Here is a 23,679-nt window from a genome sequence, read left to right on the forward strand (position 1 = left end):
CTCAGATTTCCTGGTTGGATTCTTCTCAGGTTTTTGCCTGCCATACGAGTTCTGTTATACTCAGACATCATTCAAACAGTTTTAGAAACTTCAGAGTGTTTTCTATCCAAATCTACTAATAATATGCATATTCTAGTTTCTGGGTCCGAGGAGTAGGCAGTTTAATTTGGGTACATTTTTCATCCGGCCGTGAAAATACTGCCCCCTATACTCAACAGATCTTGCCTTCCTGTGCATGAGTTATTCCTCTGCTGTCCTGATGGTGGCGTACACTGCACAAAGACTTGTCACATGTGTATCATAGTAACAAGATGGCTGCCGGTGTGATTAGTTTGTTTGTATCCGAGTGTTGTCATGACGATCATTAGCTTTATTATGTATGTACTGTAACCATACTTATGAATAATATGTCTGTCAGTAGAAACAAATGTCATGGGCTACGTCCTAATTTTGTAAAAGAGATGACGGTTGGAGAGTCTTCACCAGGACCTGCTTGCTCCTCTCCATGTGGCAAACCCCCCCAACACAGTGCAGGTGCTGCCATCATAGACCACTCAGGCCAGGGGGTTATGGGAGTCTGTGGTTCCCCATAGGCTCAATGTTAGAGCTAGATCTGGTAACTGTTTCTATCCTGGTGATTGGCTCAGATCTGATTCATCCGGATAGGTCTGGAGCAAAACACGTCAAAAAGTTGTTTTCATTGGCTAATGGTTGGAATTAGGCCATGTTGCTTCAGATATTTTCCACAGGAGGGTGCTGATGATCACATGGGTCTCAGTCACTTTACCTCATTGTGAATGGCTTATATCTGATTTCTACACCATCAACATTGGCACTATGTTTTTGATTGTGTGAAAATGCCGAAGAAATAAAAACACTGATTTGAATATTTTTTATTGCGTTTGAAGTTCTCCGATGTGCTCCTAATACAAAATGATAAAGGAGTCAGTGGCTAAATGTCTGCACAAACTAAAACTGCTGGCCAAAGCTGACAAGAGTGTTTTTCCTGTTTGAAATTTCATTTTCATACACGTATCCAGACTAAAACTGCAATAAAAAAGCATTATGATGACAGTGTAGTTAGACTAAACATTACACAACAGAACAGCTACTATACGTACAATAGTATCAGCTTAACGTTTGTGTGTGTGAGAGAGAGAGAGAGAGAGACCTGTTTTGTGGGGAGGCAGAGGGAGGAACATGACATGCAACTAAAGCCCCTTGGAGTAGTAGTGCTGTGCATCGGAGCCAATATCAATATCCGAAGGGTTAAACCCTAACCAACTGCAGTAGGCTAGGTAAGGAGATATGGGATGCATCCCAAATGGTACCCTATACACCTACATAGTGCACTACTTTTGGCCAATAACCTAGGGGCCCTGCTCAAAAGTAGTGCACTATATAGGGAATAGGGTGCGATTTGGGACTTAACCATGGACTTTAAAACAAGTACATTACCATTACAGACAACAGCAAAGTGGAACAGCCTCACATTAGTATCAGGTAAATCTGGACTGATAAATTAGTATATGAGGGGATAGAGCTACCAGTGTTTCCTGACAGCTGGTTTCAGAAAAGGAATCTCTAACTACTGGGTCAGGTTCATTAGGGCACACAATGAAAAACGTTTTGCAACGGAGTGCGAAAATGAGCGTTTCTTACAGGACATGTCCAAGAAGTCCCTTCCTGTTTGTCTGTTTTCTTCCATTTTGTGCCTGGTGAACATTTACATTTTAGTCATTTAGCAGATGCTCTTATCCAGAGCGACTTACAGGAGCAATTAGGGTTAAGTGCCTTGCTCAAGGGCACATTGACAGATTTTTCACCTAGTTGGCTCGGGGATTCGAACCAGTGACCTTTCGGTTACTGGCCAAACGCTCTTAAAACGCTAGGCTACCTGCCGCCCTGAACACACCCCTGATCTGGCAGCTATTTTCACAGGCACACCTCTCCTCATTGACACGTTCATCTTCTACTCTGTTGCGTCTCTCTTTTGGTGTTCAGCAGTTAAACACTACAGGCTCCATAGCGGACCAATGATAAACAGGCTTACAGGCAAGAGAAGAAAACAAACTCAAACCTTCAACTTTCATTCGGATGCCTCGTGTCTGTCATACAATACTATATACATCTACAGTAGTAGTTTATCTTACAACAGACGGCAAGCACGCCAAATAATACACTTCTACCCATAATCAACATGTGTGCGTGCCTACCAACCAACCACAGACAATAAAACATTATCAGAAGTCATTCCAGAAAACCCATCTGAAACCACACAGACCCTAACTAGCCAGGCCTCGCTCTGTTTTCTCCATATCGCTCATATATAAATACACACATACCGTATATACAAATCAACCAAAATGTACAAAACCCCTCAACTTCCCTCTTGGAGCGTGGATATGATGGGTTCTCTACAGAGATTGTACTGTAGGTTGTAGGAGCCATTTTGCTTCTTTTTGTTGTTGTTGCCATTTGTTGCTTGGGAGCCTAGGAACGATACAGCAGTGGATATTAGCTGTTATACTGTTACTGGGGATGGAGGTGGAGGTTCTATCTGTATCTAGCCCCCTACATGCGAATCATAGGTCCGGGGATACGGCGGGTGGAGGTAAGGGGGCTGGAAAGGTACAAATTAGACCATGGTCCAGCAGCCAGTCTTCTCATCCATCATTCTTTCTCACAGCTCTCTGGCAGTAGCAGCAGCTTCAACGTCAAGGCCCACCAGGGGTGGGGGCACGGTTGGGGAGGAGCAGGTAACAGGTGATGGAGGGGTGGGAGAGGAGGGAGAGGTGCAGGTCAGGGGTGAGGGAGGGCTGGGAAAGGCAGAGGGAGACAGAGGGTCGGAGGGAGAGGGGCAGGTAAAAAGAGAGGGAGGAGAGGGAGAGAGAGGGGCAGGAGGAGAGGGGGAGGTAAAAAGAGAGGGAGGAGAGGAGGGCGAGAGAGGGGCAGGAGGAGAGGGGGAGGCTTTGCGTTTGTTAAGTGAAGAGGAAGAGGAAGGAGAGATAACAGGTTTGGTAGGTGAAGAGGGAGAGATAACAGGTTTGGTAGGTGAAGAGGGAGAGGAAGGAGAGGGAGAGATAACAGGTTTGGTAGGTGAAGAGGGAGAGGAAGGAGAGGGAGAGATAACAGGTTTGGTAGGTGAAGAGGGAGAGATAACAGGTTTGGTAGGTGAGGAAGGAGAGGGAGAGATAACAGGTTTAGTAGGAGAGGAAGGAGCGGGAGAGTTGTTGGGCCTGGTAGGGGAGGTAGGATAGATAGAGATGTTAGGCTTGGTAGGAGAGGAAGGAGAGACAGGGACAGAGGGAGAGGTACCAGGTCTGGTAGGTGTTGAAGGAGAGATGGGAGGGGATACAGGGACAGGCACATCAGTTTGAGGACTCTTGGGTTCCTCCTCTGGCAGGGCAGACTTGGTGGGTACTGGCAGCTTGGAGTTGGGTGAGACTGGTGAGGCTTGCATGACTGGCATGGCTGCAGGAGGGACTACTTTCTTCCCAGGCGGTGTTGGGGGCAGAGGTGGTGCTGTGGGCCTCTGGCTGCGACGAGTCAGCTGGATCCTCTTCTTATCTAGAGCTGTGTTCTGGTAGAAGTCAGGGGTGAGGGGTGAGGGAAAGAAAGTCAGACCGACACTCACCTGCTGTACTGTACAATACAACAGAACCAAACAGGTAGGGAGAGACAGAAATAAAAAACAGTGTGTCAATATATAATGGAAAGAGAAAACTGCCCCAAGATAACATTCAACCTCACTGATCTCTGACAGTAAGGTCCATGGAGTAACGTTTCTATATAATATTAAACACAGTAGATAAAACATATATATATATGGACAGAAACATCCATAGATGGGATGATTTTACAGTGACAGACCCTTCACAGTAGTAGACTGACCCAACAAGACAGCAAATCATATCATCAGTGCTCAACATGCAGTGTAAGGGAAAATGAGAAATTGTGCCTCATCACAACCCAAACCAACTAGACACTGAAGATCACATCTGGAATTACAGATCATTTGGATTGCTATAATAATAATAACAACACTCAACTACGTAACAATCAGAAGGCATCAAGATTTCCCATGTTCCCTTAGCTGAGTGAGTCTTAGTGGCGTCAGTGAAGAAGCAGTAAAGAAGCGTAGCCTTCAGTGTTAGTACATACCATTGCCTTGGAGCTAATTCAGAGGGTGGCAATGTGGGCGTGTTGGGGAGGGGTGGAGGGGGCGAGGAGGAAGCAGAGGGGACAGAGACTAGTCTTACTCACAGCTCAACAACATTAGAGGAGACACAGAAAGCAGCGCTGTTTGATTCCTGCTCTGGTGTGCCGCAGCACTGCTGGTTTTCCTCTGTCCCTGGTAGCTAAGTGATCAGTTCATGCCATTGGTTAGCCAGAGAGTCCACTACTCACCTGGTTTCCAAGGTCTAAATAAAAAGAAGCAGTGGTGTCCCACTGGGCACAGACATCAATTCAACGTCTATTACACGTTGGTTCAATAGAATTGCATTGATATGACGTGGAAACAACGTTGATTCAACCAGTTGTGTGGCTCTCCAGGCCTGGAATTGATTAGCCTAAAGTCTGCTATGACAAATCATCTCTCAGGATGCTAGTAAGCTCAATGACATCATATTAGAAATCTTAACTTCTGGGGAGTACTGTTCAATGTTAAATCCAAGGCAATATAAGCAATTTTCATCTGTCTCTCTCATCCAGTGCAGTAGTGCAGTTTAAATGTTTGACCACAAGGTGGTGGTAGAGCTCAACTGAACAATTATCAAGAGATGAATTGTAATGTATCCAAAGGGCTGGGACAGCAGGTTGAAATGTTTTGTCATGAATCTGGGGGCAGCTCTGCCGAGTGGTCAATAGCTGGCACAGCCACAAAGTAATATAATCTCATTTTAAACCTAACCTTAACCACACTGCTAACCTTAATTCCTAACCCTATCCTTAAATTAAGACAAAAAAAGGTCATTTGTTTTGCAGCTGGCCCATCTAGCAGAAATTGCTCAGCTCTGCCTCCAGGGTAAGATTCATGACAATAAATGTCAACCTGCCATAAACATTGCCAATACATGTAGGAGTAGGATCATGGCTTTACATAGACATCAAATATATTGTAAAATTGCCATAGACATTTCATGTCCCCAGGTTATTGTAGGGGCATTAACTATAAGAGCACTACTTTGGATGAGTGACAGAGAGGGGGGCAAATTAAAAATTAGTTCAGCAGAAGCAATGAGGGCTTCTCTTAGGCCTAGTTAGTTAGCATGCCAAATAACCACCCAGCCAGCCAAAAACAACACAGAATATAATAACATGTACAAATCTAACTCAGACAACTCTCAACACAGCAGTGACATCATTGTCAACAAAGTCAGTCCACACAGAGACCAGTTGATTGATGAAGATGGTTATGAGAGAGATAAAAGTGGAGGATGAGAGAGAGAGAGAGAGAATAAAAGAGGCCCAATTGGAGGAGGAGAGAGGAGCTTAGGCAAATTACACAACGGGGCAGAGCAGCCATGCAAACTGATTCAAGGCCACTGCAGAGAGTGACTGAGTTATTCTGCCCAGATCAATCTGTTATAGAGAGGCATTATTGGAGCTGGCAGAGGGGGAGAGAGTGGAGGACGGGGGAGATCGGTACCCTGCACTCAGCTCCAAAGCTTCCCCTGTGGTCCTGGGATGAGGTGGGAGGAGGGAGTGGGATGAGCAGGAGGGGCGCGGGGATCTCCTTTACACCTCAAACTGTCGAAGGAGATTTACAACAAAATGAGGTTTAACCCCGAGTCAGGGGTATTCCCAAATGAACCCTTACGCACCCCTTAGCCCATGTTAATCCCCTTCTACTGCTGCAGTGGGTATACTGGACCCAGGTGGAAGCATCTCAATAGTCTAGAGTGGCTTCCTCTCATTGTCTCCTTCATCAGGACCAGGGAAGGAGATGAGGGGGATCTAATTGAGATGCATCATTTGACAGACCTATGCTATATCGGTCGTGTGTTCGCAGGCCAGCTCCAGCTCAATAGACCTCCAAGTGGACCAGAGTGGGGAGGTGATGTGACCAGAAGAGTGCGGCAGATAGAGAGGAAGTTCACCACCCACAATAGGAAGTTACATAAATGTGCCAGGAGGTGCATAGGCTTGTGGGAAAAAGCTTAAAAACATAAAGATGGTGGTAGGATATGACTAAGGATGTACCTCTTCAGACCAATGTACTCTGGGGTCACTGAGACCACTAGCATCAACGCTAAAACACGACATTTGTACTACAAGGATGAAAACGTGTTTTAGAGAAGATGATGAATCAGGATTTATCCATGTGTAATCCCAGCATTTTGAATAAATTCTGCTCTCTTAAAACCCTCAGTGATATGATTACATGAACAGAAGTTGTCCATTTCTTAGCTTTCCTGTCAGATAATCTCTCATGTTCTTTTGGATCAAACTCTTATGTAACCAACTGATTAATAGTACTATATGTGAAAATGGTTACTGTTCATTTGAAAGTGAGTAGGTGTAGTGCAGAATTGACTAACATTTGTTACAGCTCATGTTGGTTTCCAATCAATCTTAAAATATATGCGGATGTCAATTAAATCTAATCAGGAAGCTTCTTTTAGCTGTTTTTGGTTCCTTCAGAAAACGACTGGTGGCAAGTAAATCAGGCCATGGTTGAACATTTCTACAAATATCAAGAATCTACAGACGAGGACTCTGGAGTGTCTATGTACGACAGATGGTGGAATACAGAGAGTTCAGATGAAGGGAAAGTATATGGAGATACACAATGTGTGTATTGGAAACGTGACCAGAAAATAGTCTCAATAGAGAGTCGTGACTGAGTGCTGTTGTGTATACGGAGTAAAACAACGTGTGTATGGATAATGGGACCAGAAAACAAATAATGGGTTGTGATAGTAAATGTTGTTGTCCTGTTCTCACCATGATGACTGACACTCCTGCTGTGGTTGTGCCGGGCTTTGGTGCTGTGTTGAAGTGTGTCCTCAGTTTACCTGACACCTCCATCTTCATGTTGTTCTCCATGTTGTCATCCTGCAGAGACACACACACACATTCTCCTTTATGGTCCTGAACACACACACACACACACACACACACACCAAAGTCCACAAGACAAGTTACCGTGACCCAGGGATGAGAGAGGATGTCCTGTGCCGTGTAGCGAGCCTCCACGTTCACCTGCAGCATCCGCCCAATCAGCTCCTAGAAAACACATCAGGTCATGGTGACATCATCAGCGGTGACTTCTTTAGGGTCCAGTCTCTCTCAAGTCATGTCATCGCAACCTTTGACATGTCACACAGTGAGAACAATGTAGAAGTGTCACAGAAGGACATTACAAACACTGCTCTAGCACTGTTCGGCTACATTCACTGTGCCTCCAACCAGGGTCGTATTCATTAGGGCTTCCCATAACAAAACCTACCAAAATATTTTGCAACGGAAAACAAAAATGAGCATGTCTTATTGGACAAGTTCAGGTAGTCCATGTCAGTCAATTTTCTTCTCTTCCGGTAACTAATAAATAGACCGTGACTGCAGCAGGCTGTTGAGATCTCTAGACGTAGGCCTCTCTTTGTTAAGTCGAGGTGCCAATGCAGCAGAGGATTTCATTAGTAGTTCAGCCTTGCTGTGAAATAGCTGTCGTCACTGTAACACATGGTGGTCATTTAGGGAGTGAGAGGAGGGAGCAGGGAGCAGGGAGCGCCATGCCTTTTACCACACACTAGTCATAGCGAGAGCGAGAGAGACCGAGGCATTTAAATTCTACAACCACCTAAAAGGAAGCAATCCCCAAACCTTCCATAACAAAGCCATCACCTACAGAGAGATAAACCTGGAGAAGAGTCCCCCAAGCAAGCTGGTCCTGGGGCTCTGTTCACAAACACAAACAGACCCCACAGAGCCCCAGGACAGCAACACAATTAGACCCAACCAAATCATGAGAAAACAAAAAGATAATTACTTGGCCCTAAACAGAGAGTACACAGTGGCAGAATACCTGACCACTGTGACTGACCCAAAATCAAGGAAATCTTTGACTATGTACAGAAAGGCTGCCGTAGGCAGACCTGGCTCTCAAGAGAAGACAGGCTGTGCACACTGCCAACAAAATGAGGTGGAAACTGAGCTGCACTTCCTAACCTCCTGCCAAATGTATGACCATATTAGAGACACATATTTCCTTCAGATTATACAGACCCACACATTTTTGTTGTTGTTGATAAACTCTCATATCTATTGGGTGAAATACCACAGTGTGCCATCACAGCAACACGATTTGTGACCTGTTGCCACAAGAAAAGGGCAACCAGTGAAGAACAAACACCCTTGTAAATACAAACTATATTTATGTTTATTTATTTTCCCTTTCGTACTTTAACTATTTGCACATCATTACAACACTGTATATATACATAATATGACATTTAAAATGTCTTTATTCTTTTGGAACTTTTGTAAGCATCATGTTTATTTCACTTTTGTTTATCCATTTCACTTGCTTTGGCAATGTAAACATATGTTTCCCATGCCAATAAAGCCCTTAAATTGAATGAACGAGAGCAGAGAGAGAGAGAGAGAGAGAGAGAGAGAGAGAGAGAGAGAGAGAGAGAGAGAGAGGCAGAGAGAGAGAGAGAGAGAGAGAGAGCAGAGAGAGAGAGAGAGAGAGGCAGAGAGAGAGAGAGAGAGAGGCAGAGAGAGAGAGAGAGAGAGAGGCAGAGAGAGAGAGAGAGAGGCAGAGAGAGAGAGAGAGGCAGAGAGAGAGAGAGAGGCAGAGAGAGAGAGAGAGGCAGAGAGAGAGAGAGGCAGAGAGAGAGAGGGAACAGAAAAGAGGAGTAATTAAAGATGTGAGAACAGAAGAGATGGTATGTGTGCATCCCCTCTTTCTTTCCAAACCATCCCTCTCTTTCTTCACTCCCGCTCCCCTCCATTCCGTGAGACCTCAACGGGACCCTCCCACCCCCTCATTACTGACACCCAAATTTAACGGGGGTGGTGTGTCTGTGTGTGTGGCGGTTACCTTGGCTGAGTCAGTGACGTTGTCCCAGTAGGGAGCAGGGAAGTCCAGTCGTCCCACCAGGATCTGGTCAAACAGGTCCTCTTGAAGGTTGTCCTCACTGTAGAGAGAGACATACTATGCTGTGAACAGATGGATATTTCAGCATAGACTCACAAATACTGTAGTGCACGCACACACACACATACATTTTGGCATCACACATTATATTCATGTCACATTCAAAGACACACAGCGTCAGAATAACTCTGACACCATCATCCTATCTATCCCCCACCCCTCCCCCTCACTCACTAACTGGCTGCATGCATTTTCCAATTTAGCACCAGGAATCAATTCAAGGACACACCAGAACATAACAAGAGTAGCAACAGAAGAGGTACAAGTAGGGGGAGGATAGGACGACTGACTATGAGACATAAATCTCTCAGCTCTATTCTGGCAGACAATCCTCACTGCAATGACACTACTATCCAGAGACCCTGTCAATGCTTAACGGTTAATCTATGCGAGATCACAGTTACGCTAAACCGCAGGTATAAAAAACAAACATCAAATGAAGTCATGTAAATGAACGTCTCCTGTATTTAAATAGCTGAATTAGTGTGCGAGGGCCAGACGCCTGGGTTTACACTAAGGTAGCCAAACGGATGTGCTAGGCTAGCCCACTCAACACTTGGTTTTCAGCGTAAGGACTGTCTATGGGAACATTTCCAGGGCATTCCCGAGACCAATTAGACATTTCTAAGAGTTTTCCAACAGTAAGGACTAAATCCCTGTTTTCTGTAAGTTAAAGTACATCCCTAGACAGGCTAGTAGAGGTTTAACTGTGTGAATCAGATATGAAGCAGGTGGCCAATCGTAGAATTTCAGAGATTATCATGTTAACATTAAGCGTGGTGACTGTGTAATGAACGCTCTCCCGTCAAGGAGCAGCCATGTTGGTGTGTGGTGTACCTGAGAATATATCCCTTTAGGTGTTCTGGAGGTTAAATAACATTGTGTAGTGTACTGTAGGTGTTCTGGAGGTTAAATAACATTGTGTAGTGTACTGTAGGTGTTCTGGAGGTTAAATAACATTGTGTAGTGTACTGTAGGTGTTCTGGAGGTTAAATAACATTGTGTAGTGTACTGTAGGTGTTCTGGAGGTTAAATAACATTGTGTAGTGTACTGTAGGTATCTGGAGGTTAAATAACATTGTGTAGTGTACTGTAGGTGTTCTGGAGGTTAAATAACATTGTGTCGTGTACTGTAGGTGTTCTGGAGGTTAAATAACATTGTGTAGTGTACTGTAGGTATCTGGAGGTTAAATAACATTGTGTAGTGTACTGTAGGTGTTCTGGAGGTTAAATAACATTGTGTAGTGTACTGTAGGTGTTCTGGAGGTTAAATAACATTGTGTAGTGTACTGTAGGTATCTGGAGGTTAAATAACATTGTGTAGTGTACTGTAGGTATCTGGAGATTAAATAACATTGTGTAGTGTACTGTAGGTATCTGGAGGTTAAATAACATTGTGTAGTGTACTGTAGGTGTCTGGAGGTTAAATAACATTGTGTAGTGTACTGTAGGTATCTGGAGGTTAAATAACATTGTGTAGTGTACTGTAGGTATCTGGAGGTTAAATAACATTGTGTAGTGTAGTGTAGGTATCTGGAGGTTAAATAACATTGTGTAGTGTACTGTAGGTGTCTGGAGGTTAAATAACATTGTGTAGTGTACTGTAGGTATCTGGAGGTTAAATAACATTGTGTAGTGTACTGTAGGTATCTGGAGGTTAAATAACATTGTGTAGTGTACTGTAGGTGTTCTGGAGGTTAAATAACATTGTGTCGTGTACTGTAGGTGTTCTGGAGGTTAAATAACATTGTGTAGTGTACTGTAGGTATCTGGAGGTTAAATAACATTGTGTAGTGTACTGTAGGTGTTCTGGAGGTTAAATAACATTGTGTAGTGTACTGTAGGTGTTCTGGAGGTTAAATAACATTGTGTAGTGTACTGTAGGTATCTGGAGGTTAAATAACATTGTGTAGTGTACTGTAGGTATCTGGAGATTAAATAACATTGTGTAGTGTACTGTAGGTATCTGGAGGTTAAATAACATTGTGTAGTGTACTGTAGGTATCTGGAGGTTAAATAACATTGTGTAGTGTACTGTGGGTATCTGGAGGTTAAATAACATTGTGTAATGTACTGTAGGTGTTCTGGAGGTTAAATAACATTGTGTAGTGTACTGTGGGTATCTGGAGGTTAAATAACATTGTGTAGTGTACTGTAGGTATCTGGAGGTTAAATAACATTGTGTAGTGTACTGTAGGTATCTGGAGGTTAAATAACATTGTGTAGTGTACTGTAGGTGTCTGGAGGTTAAATAACATTGCGTAGTGTACCTGCGGAAGGGAGGGAAGCCACACAGCAGGATGTAAGTGATGACCCCAGTTGCCCAGATATCCACCTTCAGACCATAACTGAGGGGAGAGAGAGACAGAGAAGAGATGGAGAAAGAGCAGAGAAAAAGAGAGAGAGAGAGCAGAGGGGGAGAGAGAGCAGAGAGAGAAAGCAGAGAGAGAAAGAGAGGGAAAGATAGAGGCAGAGCGAAAGAGAGCGAGCAGAGAGAGAAATATGAAGAAAGTGTTGTTACACATCAGTGTGAGTTTCCCCTTCAGCGGCGCTAGTCACTAGAATGTCTGAGTCTGATGCTATGGATACAGGTGCAGGTTCCCTGAGTTGGCAGTAACTCACCCAGCCTCAGCGATGATCTCAGGGGCCACGTAGGTGGGGGTTCCACACACGGTGTGCAGGGGCCCCTCAACCACAGTGGCCAGACCAAAGTCCCCCAGCTTCAGAGACTTAGTGCCGTCAAGGTACTCACACACCTAAGGGACAGACACACAAAACATAGTTACCAACTCATGTCACCTCAATTCAAAAGGCATTGAGCAATTCATATGCAAATCTCATATGCAAATACTTTAGCATGCCATATGAAAATCTCAAATCTCATATCCATCATATACAGTCGTGGCCAAAAGTTTTGAGAATGACACAAATATTAAATTTCCACAAAGTTCGCTGATTCAGTGTCTACATATTTTTGTCAGATGTTACTATGGAATACTGAAGTATAATTATAAGCATTTCATAAGTGTCAAAGGCTTTTATTGACAATTACATGAAGTTGATGCAAAGAGACAATATTTGCAGTGTTGACCCTTCTTTTTCAAGACCTCTGCAATCCACCCTGGCATGCCGTCAATTAACTTCTGGGCCACATCCTGACTGATGGCAGCCCATTATTGCATAATCAATGCTTGGAGTTTGTCAGAATTTGTGGGTTTTTGTTTGTCCACCTGCCTCTTGAGGATTGACCACAAGTTCTAAATGGGATTAAGGTCTGGGGAGTTTCCTGGCCATGGACCCAAAATATCAATGTTTTGTTCCCCAAGCCACTTAGTTATCACTTTTGCCTTATGGCAAAGTGCTCCATCATGCTGGAAAAGGCATTGTTCGTCACCAAACTGTTCCTGGATGTTTGGGAGAAGTTGCTCTCGGAGGATGTGTTGGTACCATTCTTTATTCATGGCTGTGTTCTTAGGCAAAATTGTGAGTGAGCCCACTCCCTTGGCTGAGAAGCAATCCCACATATGAATGGTCTCAGGATGCTTTACTGTTGGCATGGACACAGGACTGATGGTAGCGCTCACCTTGTCTTCTCCGGACAAGCTTTTTTCCAGATGCCCCAAACAATCAGAAAGGGGATTCATCAGAGAAAATGACTCTACCCCAGTCCTCAGCAGTCCAATCCCTGTACCTTTTGCAGAATATCAGTCTGTCCCTAATGTTTTTCCTGGAGAGAAGAGGCTTCTTTGCTGCCCTTCTTGACACCAGGCCATCCTTCAAAAGTCTTCGCCTCACTGTGCATGCAGGTGCACTCACACCTGCCTGCTGCCATTCCTGAGCAAGCTCTGTACTGGTGGTGCCCCGATCGCGCAGCTGAATCAACTTTAGGAGACGGTCCTGGCGCTTGCTGGACTTTCTTGGGCGCCCTGAAGCCTTCTTCACAACAATTTAACCACTCTCCTTGAAGTTCTTGATGATCCGATAAATTGTTGATTTACATGCAATCTTACTGGCAGCAATATCCTTGCCTGTGAAGCCCTTTTTGTGCAAAGCAATGATGACGGCACGTGTTTCCTTGCAGTTAACCATGAATGGCAGAGGAAGAACAATGATTCTAAGCACCACCCTCCTTTTGAAGCTTCCAGTCTGTAATTCGAACTCAATCAGCATGACAGAGTGATCTCCAGCCTTGTCCTCGTCAACACTCACACCTGTGTTAACGAGAGAATCACTGATATGATGTCAGCTGGTCCTTTTGTGGCAGGGCTGAAATGCAGTGGAAATGTTTTTTGGGGATTCAGTTCATTTGCATGGCAAAGAGGGACTTTGCAATTAATTGCAATTCATCTGAGCACTCTTCATAACATTCTGGAGTATATGCAAATTGCCATCAAACGAACTGAAAATGTATATTTGTGTCATTCTCAAAACTTTTGACCACGACTGTACACTTACACTACCTTTTCAAAAGTTTGGGGTCACTTAGAAATGTCCTTGTTTTGAAAGAAAAGCACATTTTTCATCCATTAAAATAACACCAAATTGATCACAAATACAGTGTAGACATTGTTAATGTTGTAAATGACTATTGTAGCTGGAAACGGCAGATTTTTGATGGAATATCTTTATAGGCGTAGAGGCCCATTATCAGCAACCATCACTCCTGTGTTCGCTAATCCAAGTAAAAGGACAGAATCCCGGAGTCGCCTCTTCACTATTGACGTTGAGACAGTTTTTTTGCGGTTACTATTTAATGAAGCTGCCAGTTGAGGACTTGTGAGGCGTCTGTTTCTCAAGCTAGACACTAATGTACTTCTCCTCTTGCTCAGTTGTGCACCGGGGCCTCCCACTCCTCTTTCTATTCTGGTTAGGGCCCGTTTGCGCTGTTCTGTGAAAGGAGTAGGACACAGTGCTGTACGAGATCTTATGTTTCTTGGCAATTTCTAGCATGGAATAGCCTTAACTTCTCAGAACAAGAATAGACTGACGGGTTTCAGTCCATTTTTCCATTTTTCCATTGTTTCTGGCCATTTTGAGTCTGTAATCGAACCCACAAATGCTGATGCTCCAGATACTCAACTAGTCTAAAGAAGGTCAGTTTTATTGCTTCTTTAAATCAGAACAACAGTTTTCAGCTGTGCGAACATAATTGAAAAAGGGTTTTCTAATGATCAACTAGCCTTTTAAAATGATAAACTTAGCGATTAGGATTAGCTAACACAACATGCCATTGGAACACAGGAGTGATGTTTGCTGATAATCGGCCTCCGTACGCCTATGTAGATATTCCATTAAAAATCTGCCGTTTCCAGCTACAATAGTCATTTACAACATTAACAATATCTACACTGTATTTCTGATCAATTTGATGTTATTTAATTTACAAAAAAAAGTGCTTTTCTTTCAAAAACAAGGACATTTCTAAGTGACCTCAAACTTTTGAAAAGGTAGTGTATGTCTCGGCCAATTGTCACAACAATTCTGACATATTGTTAGGTAACTACTGTATGTCAATTCAACAACATATGATCTTACAGTGTACAGTGTAGCTGGCTACCCCAGTCTTCAGTGTGGTCCCTTACTACTCACCAGCAGGTTCTCAGGCTTGATGTCTCTGTGTACTATGTTCATACTGTGGAGGTACTTCAGGGCTCCAGCTAGGTTAAACACCATGACACTGGCATCTCTCTCTGTGTACTTAGTGGAGGATGTGATGGCATCAAACAGGTCGCCACCCTGCAGGAAATGGACGCATTAGACACATTAATGTTGAATTAAGTACTTACCTAAATGATAAGGTACCTAAAATATTAATGTTGCATGCACTGATGAAGTGCAGAATACTGCTGTAGAGGTCAGTAGTGGTTGACTAGATACTGTAGAGGTCAGTAGTGGTTGACTAGATACTGTAGAGGTCAGTAGTGGTTGAATAGATACTGTAGAGGTCAGCAGTGGCTGAATAGATACTGTAGAGGTCAGCAGTGGCTGACTAGATACTGTAGAGGTCAGCAGTGGTTGACTAGATACTGTAGAGGTCAGCAGTGGTTGACTAGATACTGTAGAGGTCAGCAGTGGTTGAATAGATACTGTAGAGGTCAGTAGTGGTTGACTAGATACTGTAGAGATCAGTAGTGGCTGAATAGATACTGTAGAGGTCAGCAGTGGCTGAATAGATACTGTAGAGGTCAGCAGTGGCTGAATAGATACTGTAGAGGTCAGCAGTGGTTGACTAGATACTGTAGAGGTCAGCAGTGGTTGAATAGATACTGTAGAGGTCAGCAGTGGTTGACTAGATACTGTAGAGGTCAGCAGTGGTTGAATAGATACTGTAGAGGTCAGCAGTGGTTGAATAGATACTGTAGAGGTCAGCAGTGGTTGAATAGATACTGTAGAGGTCAGCAGTGGTTGAATAGATACTGTAGAGGTCAGCAGTGGTTGAATAGATACTGTAGAGGTCAGCAGTGGTTGACTAGATACTGTAGAGGTCAGTAGTGGTTGAATAGATACTGTAGAGGTCAGTAGTGGTTGAATAGATACTGTAGAGGTCAGCAGTGGTTGAATAGATACTGTAGAGGTCAGCAGTGGTTGAATAGATACTGTAGAGGTCAGCAGTGGTTGAATAGATACTGTAGAGGTCAGTAGTGGTTGAATAGATACTGTAGAGGTCAGCAGTGGTTGAATAGATACTGTAGAGGTCAGCAGTGGTTGAATAGATACTGTAGAGATCAGTAGTGGTTGACTAGATACTGTAGAGGTCAGTAGTGGTTGACTAGATACTGTTGTCATGACGTTGGCCTCTTTTGGTACAGGGAGGACAGTTGACCCCTCCCTTTTGCACCACCACCCCCTACCTTCCCCCCAATCCACCCTGTGTGTAAAGGGTCGTAAAAACTCTAAAATTCCAGGAGAGTCTCTGGCCACATGGCCCATAGAGAGACACAGGAAATTCTTCCAACTCATAGAATTGGAGAGCCAAGCGACATTTTGTGTGTGCTGGAGAAGGTATGGAAGATTGGTGAAGAATCCAGCTACGAACTGATCCGCTTGGTACAATTTTGTGATACTCAGAAGAGACAATATAGCCATATTACCATAAAACTGTTTATATAATAGCATCATAATGGTTGTATAGAATGTATTAATAAGGATAAAGCTTTTGTAAGACATTGAGATGCTATGTACTGATGTAATGTGATAGAATTGTATTTCTGTAACCAAATCTAACTCAGTCATAGGCACGCCCCAGGGACACATACAGGACCAGTCGTCATTTGACAAGCCTGTTCGATGGGCACTATAAAACACCCCCTGATTTACATTTCTTCAGACCAGGCCTACACTCCATGGCCAGAGGTCTGACCATCCAAGTACTCTACTGAAAGTGAACCATACCACGTGGTTAACTTTTAGACTATTGATACCGACAGAATAAGAACAAGTTTTTGATATTAATTATTAGTCTGCAGCTAAGTAAATTATATCATCGAACGCGAAGACCAACGAAACAACCATTCTATGACGACATTAATGAATGTCGCTCTGAAAGATCCATTCTAACCGAGAGAGAGAGAACGCGGACAAAACTCCCCAACAGAACAGAACTCTCGAACAAGGATCACGATGACACATGAGCGTAAATATGTATTGATTGCAATTGTTCCCGAATGAGTGAGCCTTCAATTGTCAATTGTTAATATTAATGAACTCTGTGTAACTTCTCAGCTGACCGTTTATGACCCATTGTCTAACAGACCAGCCATGCTTGTTAGCCATTAGGGCACATTCCTCTACCAATCCTTTGTGACGATAATTACTGTTTGTATGTTTTTCTGTTAATTACTTAGTGTAGTAAATAAATGATTTTAAGACAATTGATGTATGGATGATTTTAGTAAAGACTGGGTTCGTGCAGATACAACAATTTACGACGTTTGGAATGAGACTGGACTAGAGGTAAAATACACCATTTAAACCACAAGATAATCGGCCTATACTATAATAGAATATAATATTATAGTACAGGAAAGTTATATTAGGAAAATTAGAGCTTTGTAATCTGAATATTCTCCTTGGTGCCCCGATCTCCTAGTTAATTACAATTAAACGATTAATCAGTTTAATCGCGTGATAATAATTACAGGGAGCTAATTGATAAACATATCTTAAGTTTAATGGTACCCCAAAGACACAACACTGTAGAGGTCAGTAGTGGCTGAATAGATACTGTAGAGGTCAGTAGTGGCTGAATAGATACTGTAGAGGTCAGTAGTGGCTGAATAGATACTGTAGAGATCAGTAGTGGCTGAATAGATACTGTAGAGGTCAGCAGTGGCTGAATAGATACTGTAGAGGTCAGCAGTGGCTGAATAGATACTGTAGAGGTCAGTAGTGGTTGAATAGCTACTGTAGAGGTCAGTAGTGGTTGAATAGATACTGTAGAGGTCAGTAGTGGCTGAATAGATACTGTAGAGGTCAGCAGTGGCTGAATAGATACTGTAGAGGTCAGCAGTGGTTGAATAGATACTGTAGAGGTCAGCTGTGGTTGAATAGATACTGTAGAGGTCAGCTGTGGTTGAATAGATACTGTAGAGGTCAGCAGTGGTTGAATAGATACTGTAGTGGTCAGTAGTGGTTGACTAGATACTGTAGAGGTCAGTAGTGGTTGAATAGATACTGTAGAGGTCAGTAGTGGTTGAATAGATACTGTAGAGGTCAGTAGTGGTTGAATAGATACTGTAGAGGTCAGCAGTGGTTGAATAGATACTGTAGAGGTCAGCAGTGGTTGAATAGATACTGTAGAGGTCAGTTGTGGCTGAATAGATACTGTAGAGGTCAGCAGTGTTTTAATAGATACCGTAGAGGTCAGTAGTGGTTGAATAGATACTGTAGAGGTCAGTAGTGGTTGAATAGATACTGTAGAGGTCAGTAGTGGTTGAATAGATACTGTAGAGGTCAGCAGTGTTTTAATAGATACTGTAGAGGTCAGCAGTGGTTGAATAGATACTGTAGAGGTCAGTTGTGGCTGAATAGATACTGTAGAGGTCAGCAGTGTTTTAATAGATACCGTAGAGGTCAGTAGTGGTTGAATAGATACTGTAGAGGTCAGTAGTGGTTGAATAGATACTGTAGAGGTCAGTAGTGGTTGAATAGATACTGTAGAGGTCAGTAGTGGTTGAATAGATACTGTAGAGGTCAGTAGTGGTTGAATAGATACTGTAGAGGTCAGTAGTGGTTGAATAGATACTGTAGAGGTCAGTAGTGGTTGAATAGATACTGTAGAGGTCAGTAGTGGTTGAATAGATACTGTAGAGGTCAGCAGTGGTTGAATAGATACTGTAGAGGTCAGCAGTGGTTGAATAGATACTGTAGAGGTCAGTAGTGGTTGAATAGATACTGTAGAGGTCAGTAGTGGTTGAATAGATACTGTAGAGGTCAGTAGTGGTTGAATAGATACTGTAGAGGTCAGTAGTGGCTGAATAGATACTGTAGAGGTCAGTAGTGGTTGAATAGATACTGTAGAGGTCAGTAGTGGTTGAATAGATACTGTAGAGGTCAGCAGTGGTTGAATAGATACTGTAGAGGTCAGCAGTGTTTTAATAGATACCGTAGAGGTCAGTAGTGGCTGAATAGATACTGTAGAGGTCAGTAGTGGTTGACTAGATACTGTAGAGGTCAGTAGTGGTTGAATAGATACTGTAGAGGTCAGTAGTGGTTGAATAGATACTGTAGAGGTCAGCAGTGGTTGAATAGATACTGTAGAGGTCAGTAGTGGTTGAATAGATACCGTAGAGGTCAGTAGTGGTTGAATAGATACTGTAGAGGTCAGCAGTGGTTGAATAGATACTGTAGAGGTCAGCAGTGGTTGAATAGATACTGTAGAGGTCAGTAGTGGCTGAATAGATACTGTAGAGGTCAGTAGTGGTTGACTAGATACTGTAGAGGTCAGTAGTGGTTGAATAGATACTGTAGAGGTCAGTAGTGGTTGAATAGATACTGTAGAGGTCAGTAGTGGTTGAATAGATACTGTAGAGGTCAGCAGTGGTTGAATAGATACTGTAGAGGTCAGTAGTGGTTGAATAGATACTGTAGAGGTCAGTAGTGGTTGAATAGATACTGTAGAGGTCAGTAGTGGTTGACTAGATACTGTAGAGGTCAGTAGTGGTTGAATAGATACTGTAGAGGTCAGTAGTGGTTGAATAGATACTGTAGAGGTCAGTAGTGGTTGAATAGATACTGTAGAGGTCAGTAGTGGTTGACTAGATACTGTAGAGGTCAGTAGTGGTTGACTAGATACTGTAGAGGTCAGTAGTGGTTGAATAGATACTGTAGAGGTCAGTAGTGGTTGAATAGATACTGTAGAGGTCAGCAGTGGTTGAATAGATACTGTAGAGGTCAGTAGTGGTTGACTAGATACTGTAGAGGTCAGTAGTGGTTGAATAGATACTGTAGAGGTCAGTAGTGGTTGAATGTACCTTGACCAGCTCCATCACCAGGTAGAGTTCAGTGGGTGTGTCCACCTCGTCTATCAGCTGGATAATGTTGGGGTGTTTGACTCTCCTCAGCACTGCCACCTCATTCTCTATCAGGTGCTCCTACACACACACACACACACACACACACACATACACAGGTTAGGTATTCCACCCTGCATTATTAACCCCCGGGCAGACAGACATGTAGTAGTTCATTGTGTTGGTCTTTGATCCTGTTAATCTCATGGAATCAGATTAGAGATTTATCATGTTTTATTCATGTCTTCTCTAAATGTCAGCTGCTCTGACAGATACATGATATACATCACCTTGAGCTGAGAGGCTAAACCTTCATTAGATAGTTAAGAGACCAGAGCAATCAATAGTCATTTATTTAGAGTGTCCTCTTGTCTGAGTGAACAGTCTCTGTTGATACATGGTGCTGGTCCTCTGTCAGCAACACTGTCTGAGAGAACAGTCTCTGTTGATACATGGTGCTGGTCTTCTGTCAGCAACACTGTCTGAGAGAACAGTCTCTGTTGATACATGGTGCTGGCCTTCTGTCAGCAACACTGTCTGAGAGAACAGTCTCTGTTGATACATGGTGCTGGTCCTCTGTCAGCAACACTGTCTGAGAGAACAGTCTCTGTTGATACATGGTGCTGGTCCTCTGTCAGCAACACTGTCTGAGAGAACAGTCTCTGTTGATACATGGTGCTGGTCCTCTGTCAGCAACACTGTCTGAGAGAACAGTCTCTGTTGATACATGGTGCTGGTCTTCTGTCAGCAACACTGTCTGAGAGAACAGTCTCTGTTGATACATGGTGCTGGTCTTCTGTCAGCAACACTGTCTGAGAGAACAGTCTCTGTTGATACATGGTGCTGGTCTTCTGTCAGCAACACTGTCTGAGAGAACAGTCTCTGTTGATACATGGTGCTGGCCTTCTGTCAGCAACACTGTCTGAGAGAACAGTCTCTGTTGATACATGGTGCTGGTCCTCTGTCAGCAACACTGTCTGAGAGAACAGTCTCTGTTGATACATGGTGCTGGTCCTCTGTCAGCAACACTGTCTGAGAGAACAGTCTCTGTTGATACATGGTGCTGGTCCTCTGTCAGCAACACTGTCTGAGAGAACAGTCTCTCTGTTGATACATGGTGCTGGGACTCTGTCAGCAACACTTTCATTCATTCACAACCTGGGTTGCTGAGCTCAGCTGCTATTGGATGACACAGTCAAAGAAATACAGTGGCAACAACATATTCTCTCCCTCTCTTACCTTTCCACTGCACTTGGCCTTGTCAATGATCTTTAGTGCATACTCCTTCCCAGTGGACCTATAAAGACATACAGCAACACTAGTCCTTCAAATCATGGTGTATTGTATTTACTGTAAATCCTTCAAAACCAACCCAAATCATGTGCAACCATCTGCCAAACCATAACATTTTTTAACAAGTTTGAAAGGCACTTTTAATAGGTTAGCCAGTTTGGTTTCATCACAAACTAGGATTCTAAGTTCTATCCAACAGTGTTGCATCCCTATACACAGTCATAGGCTGAAGCATCAGACAGTGCGTGACAGTGTATTGGAGCGTCTAGCCCTTCTGATTAGAGGAAGAAGTCTTCTCTCTGTATATTACAGACAAACTGCTGAGTCAGAAGGGAAACGGTAATGAAGTGGATTTCATGGGCTGAACCCCAGACACGCACACAAACAGTAAATGCTTACTTCAATTCTATAAATCCCTGCTGTCATTAAGCCTTAGAAGCAGTTATGACATGTGACGTGACGCTTATTAAGTCACATTGAAAGCTACTGATCAACGTGGTCATTTATAAATAGGGCTTTTTAAGTCCAACAGCCTAGTGAACATTCCTTACAAATATGAAAGTACAATTGGTATGCTATGAAACTTCCGGTCAAGCGAGAAGTTAAAATTAAAATAAGGTTTTAAATCCATCAATGAGATGTAAAGAAATGTAATATCATTCTTAATTTACATACCGTTCTACACAGTCTTTCACCACTGCAAAGTTTCCGTCTCCTATGACCTTGCCGACCTTGTACTTATCCAGGACGGTTGTGATAGAGCTACAGCTGTTGCCGTTAACTGATGAGGAGAGATGTGTTACAACGGGGCACATCAGAATGCTCTTTCAGTTGCTTCCTGTGGCCCACATATATACAGACTGAACAAAACATTAAGAACACCTTCCTAATATGTTTTTTATTTTACCTTTATTTAACCAGGTAGGCAAGTTGAGAACAAGTTCTCATTTACAATTGCGACCTGGCCAAGATAAAGCAAAGGAGTTCGACACATACAACAACACAGAGTTACACATGGAGTAAAACAAACATACAGTCAATAATACAGTAGAAAAATAAGTCTATATACAATGTGAGCAAATGAGGTGAGATAAGGGAGGTAAAGGCAAAAAAGGCCATGGTGGCAAAGTAAATACAATATAGCAAGTAAAACACTGGAATGGTAGATTTGTAGTGGAAGAAAGTGCAAAGTAGAAATAGAAATAATGGGGTGCAAAGGAGCAAAATAAATAAATAAATACAGTAGGGGAAGAGGTAGTTGTTTGGGCTAATTTATAGATGGGCTATGTACAGGTGCAGTGATCTGTGAGCTGCTGTGACAGCTGGTGCTTAAAGCTAGTGAGGGAGACTCGTGTTTCCAGTTTCAGAGATTTTTGTAGTTTGAGTTTTTGAGTTTTGAGTTACATTTACATTTTAGTCATTTAGCAGACGCTCTTATCCAGAGCGACTTACAGTAGTGAATGCATACATTTCATTTTTTTTTTTTTTTCCTGTGCTGGCCCCCCGTGGGAATCGAACCCACAACCCTGGCGTTGCTAACACCATGCTCTACCAACTGAGCTACAGTTGCACTCCCACCTTTTGCCCTCAGAACAGCCTCAATTAGTCGGAGCAAGGACTCTACAAGGTGTCAAAAGAGTTCAACAGGAATGCTGGCTGATGTTGACTCCAATGCTTCCCACAGTTGTGTCAAGTTGGCTGGATGTCTTTTGGGTGGTGGACCATTCTTGATACACACAGGAAACTGTTAAGCGTGAAAAACCCAGCAGCGTTGCAGTTCTTGAAACAAACCGGTGCGCCTGGCACCCACTACCATACCCTGTTAAAAAGCACTTACATCTTTTGTCTTGCCCATTCACCCTCTGAATGGCACACAATCCATATCTCAATTGTCTCAAGGCTTAAAAATCCTTCTTTAACCTGTCTCCTCCCCTTCATCGACACTGATTGAAGTGGATTTAACAAGTGACATCAATAAGGGATCAAAGCTTTCACCTGGATTCACCTGGTCAGTCTTTGTCATGGAAAGAGCAGGTGTTCATAATGTTTTGGACACCTCAGCGTAGAATGACGTACAATACCTACAAGTACTTACTCTGGCAAAACTTGCATTGCAGTGAAATTAATATGATCTCTTTGGAGTTTCCACAACTTATGTTAAGACAAAGCGGCTGAAATAAAAGGATCAATGTTTTTTAATCTGATCAAAGTATAAATTCATTAATTGCCCATTATCCCAGGCAGCCTAGCTCCTACCCTAGAACTAATATCTGGCCTCTCCTAAAGAGCGACCAGTAATATTATGCAGACACACAGCCCAAGAACGTGTTGATACCGCCTGGCTGTCTCACGCAGAAGCACACAGGTTTTTTCACTTGTTCTCCGCATCACACTTCTCTGTCCCTCTGTTGTGAGCTCTGCTGTGATGCGGCTTGTGTCGCTGAGTAAGCAATTCTAATATAACAACCTGAACCTGCATTGAGGCCCTAGGGGGGATTGGGGATGCATTGGGCCACGTTTTAGGGGTGAGTGAGTGCAGGCAGGAGCTGTGAGAGTTGGCACGGAGACAGGATGACACAGGGTAAAGAGAGGAGAGGAGTAGAAGAAGGGAGGAGAGGAGAAGGGAGAAGAGAAGAAGGGAGGAGAAGGGAGAGGTTGAGAGGAGAAGGGAGGGATGAGGACAGGAGTGGAGTGGAGTGGCGAGGC

The 23,679-nt window shown here is 43.2% G+C and overlaps 1 protein-coding gene and 1 non-coding gene across 5 annotated transcripts in view; both read right to left on the reverse strand.

Annotated features, from left to right (window-relative positions):
- Nucleotides 1–878: 878 nt before the first annotated feature.
- The window catches only part of LOC106610193 (serine/threonine-protein kinase DCLK2), a 67,224-nt gene continuing 44,423 nt past the window's right edge, over nucleotides 879–23,679 (reverse strand). For 2 of the 4 annotated variants that reach the window (XM_045722745.1, XM_045722746.1), the window contains exons 8-17: nucleotides 21,649–21,754; nucleotides 20,920–20,977; nucleotides 19,642–19,761; nucleotides 14,759–14,905; nucleotides 11,792–11,925; nucleotides 11,440–11,517; nucleotides 9,053–9,149; nucleotides 7,153–7,233; nucleotides 6,952–7,062; nucleotides 879–3,583 (exon numbers count right to left, since the gene is read on the reverse strand). In XM_045722745.1, coding sequence (XP_045578701.1) covers nucleotides 2,684–3,583; nucleotides 6,952–7,062; nucleotides 7,153–7,233; nucleotides 9,053–9,149; nucleotides 11,440–11,517; nucleotides 11,792–11,925; nucleotides 14,759–14,905; nucleotides 19,642–19,761; nucleotides 20,920–20,977; nucleotides 21,649–21,754 — 1,832 coding nt within the window. In that variant the 3' untranslated portion in view covers nucleotides 879–2,683. Of the gene's footprint in view, nucleotides 3,584–4,164; nucleotides 4,178–5,653; nucleotides 5,755–6,951; nucleotides 7,063–7,152; nucleotides 7,234–9,052; nucleotides 9,150–11,439; nucleotides 11,518–11,791; nucleotides 11,926–14,758; nucleotides 14,906–19,641; nucleotides 19,762–20,919; nucleotides 20,978–21,648; nucleotides 21,755–23,679 lie in introns of all 4 variants that reach the window. The other 2 variants (XR_006770778.1, XM_045722747.1) reach the window with 2 other exon arrangements.
- trnaa-agc (transfer RNA alanine (anticodon AGC)) lies at nucleotides 22,467–22,543 on the reverse strand. Its single transcript has one exon. It is a non-coding gene; the product is annotated as a tRNA-Ala (tRNA).

Source organism: Salmo salar, chromosome ssa08 (assembly GCF_905237065.1).
Source record: "Salmo salar chromosome ssa08, Ssal_v3.1, whole genome shotgun sequence".
Lineage (NCBI taxonomy): Eukaryota > Metazoa > Chordata > Actinopteri > Salmoniformes > Salmonidae > Salmo > Salmo salar.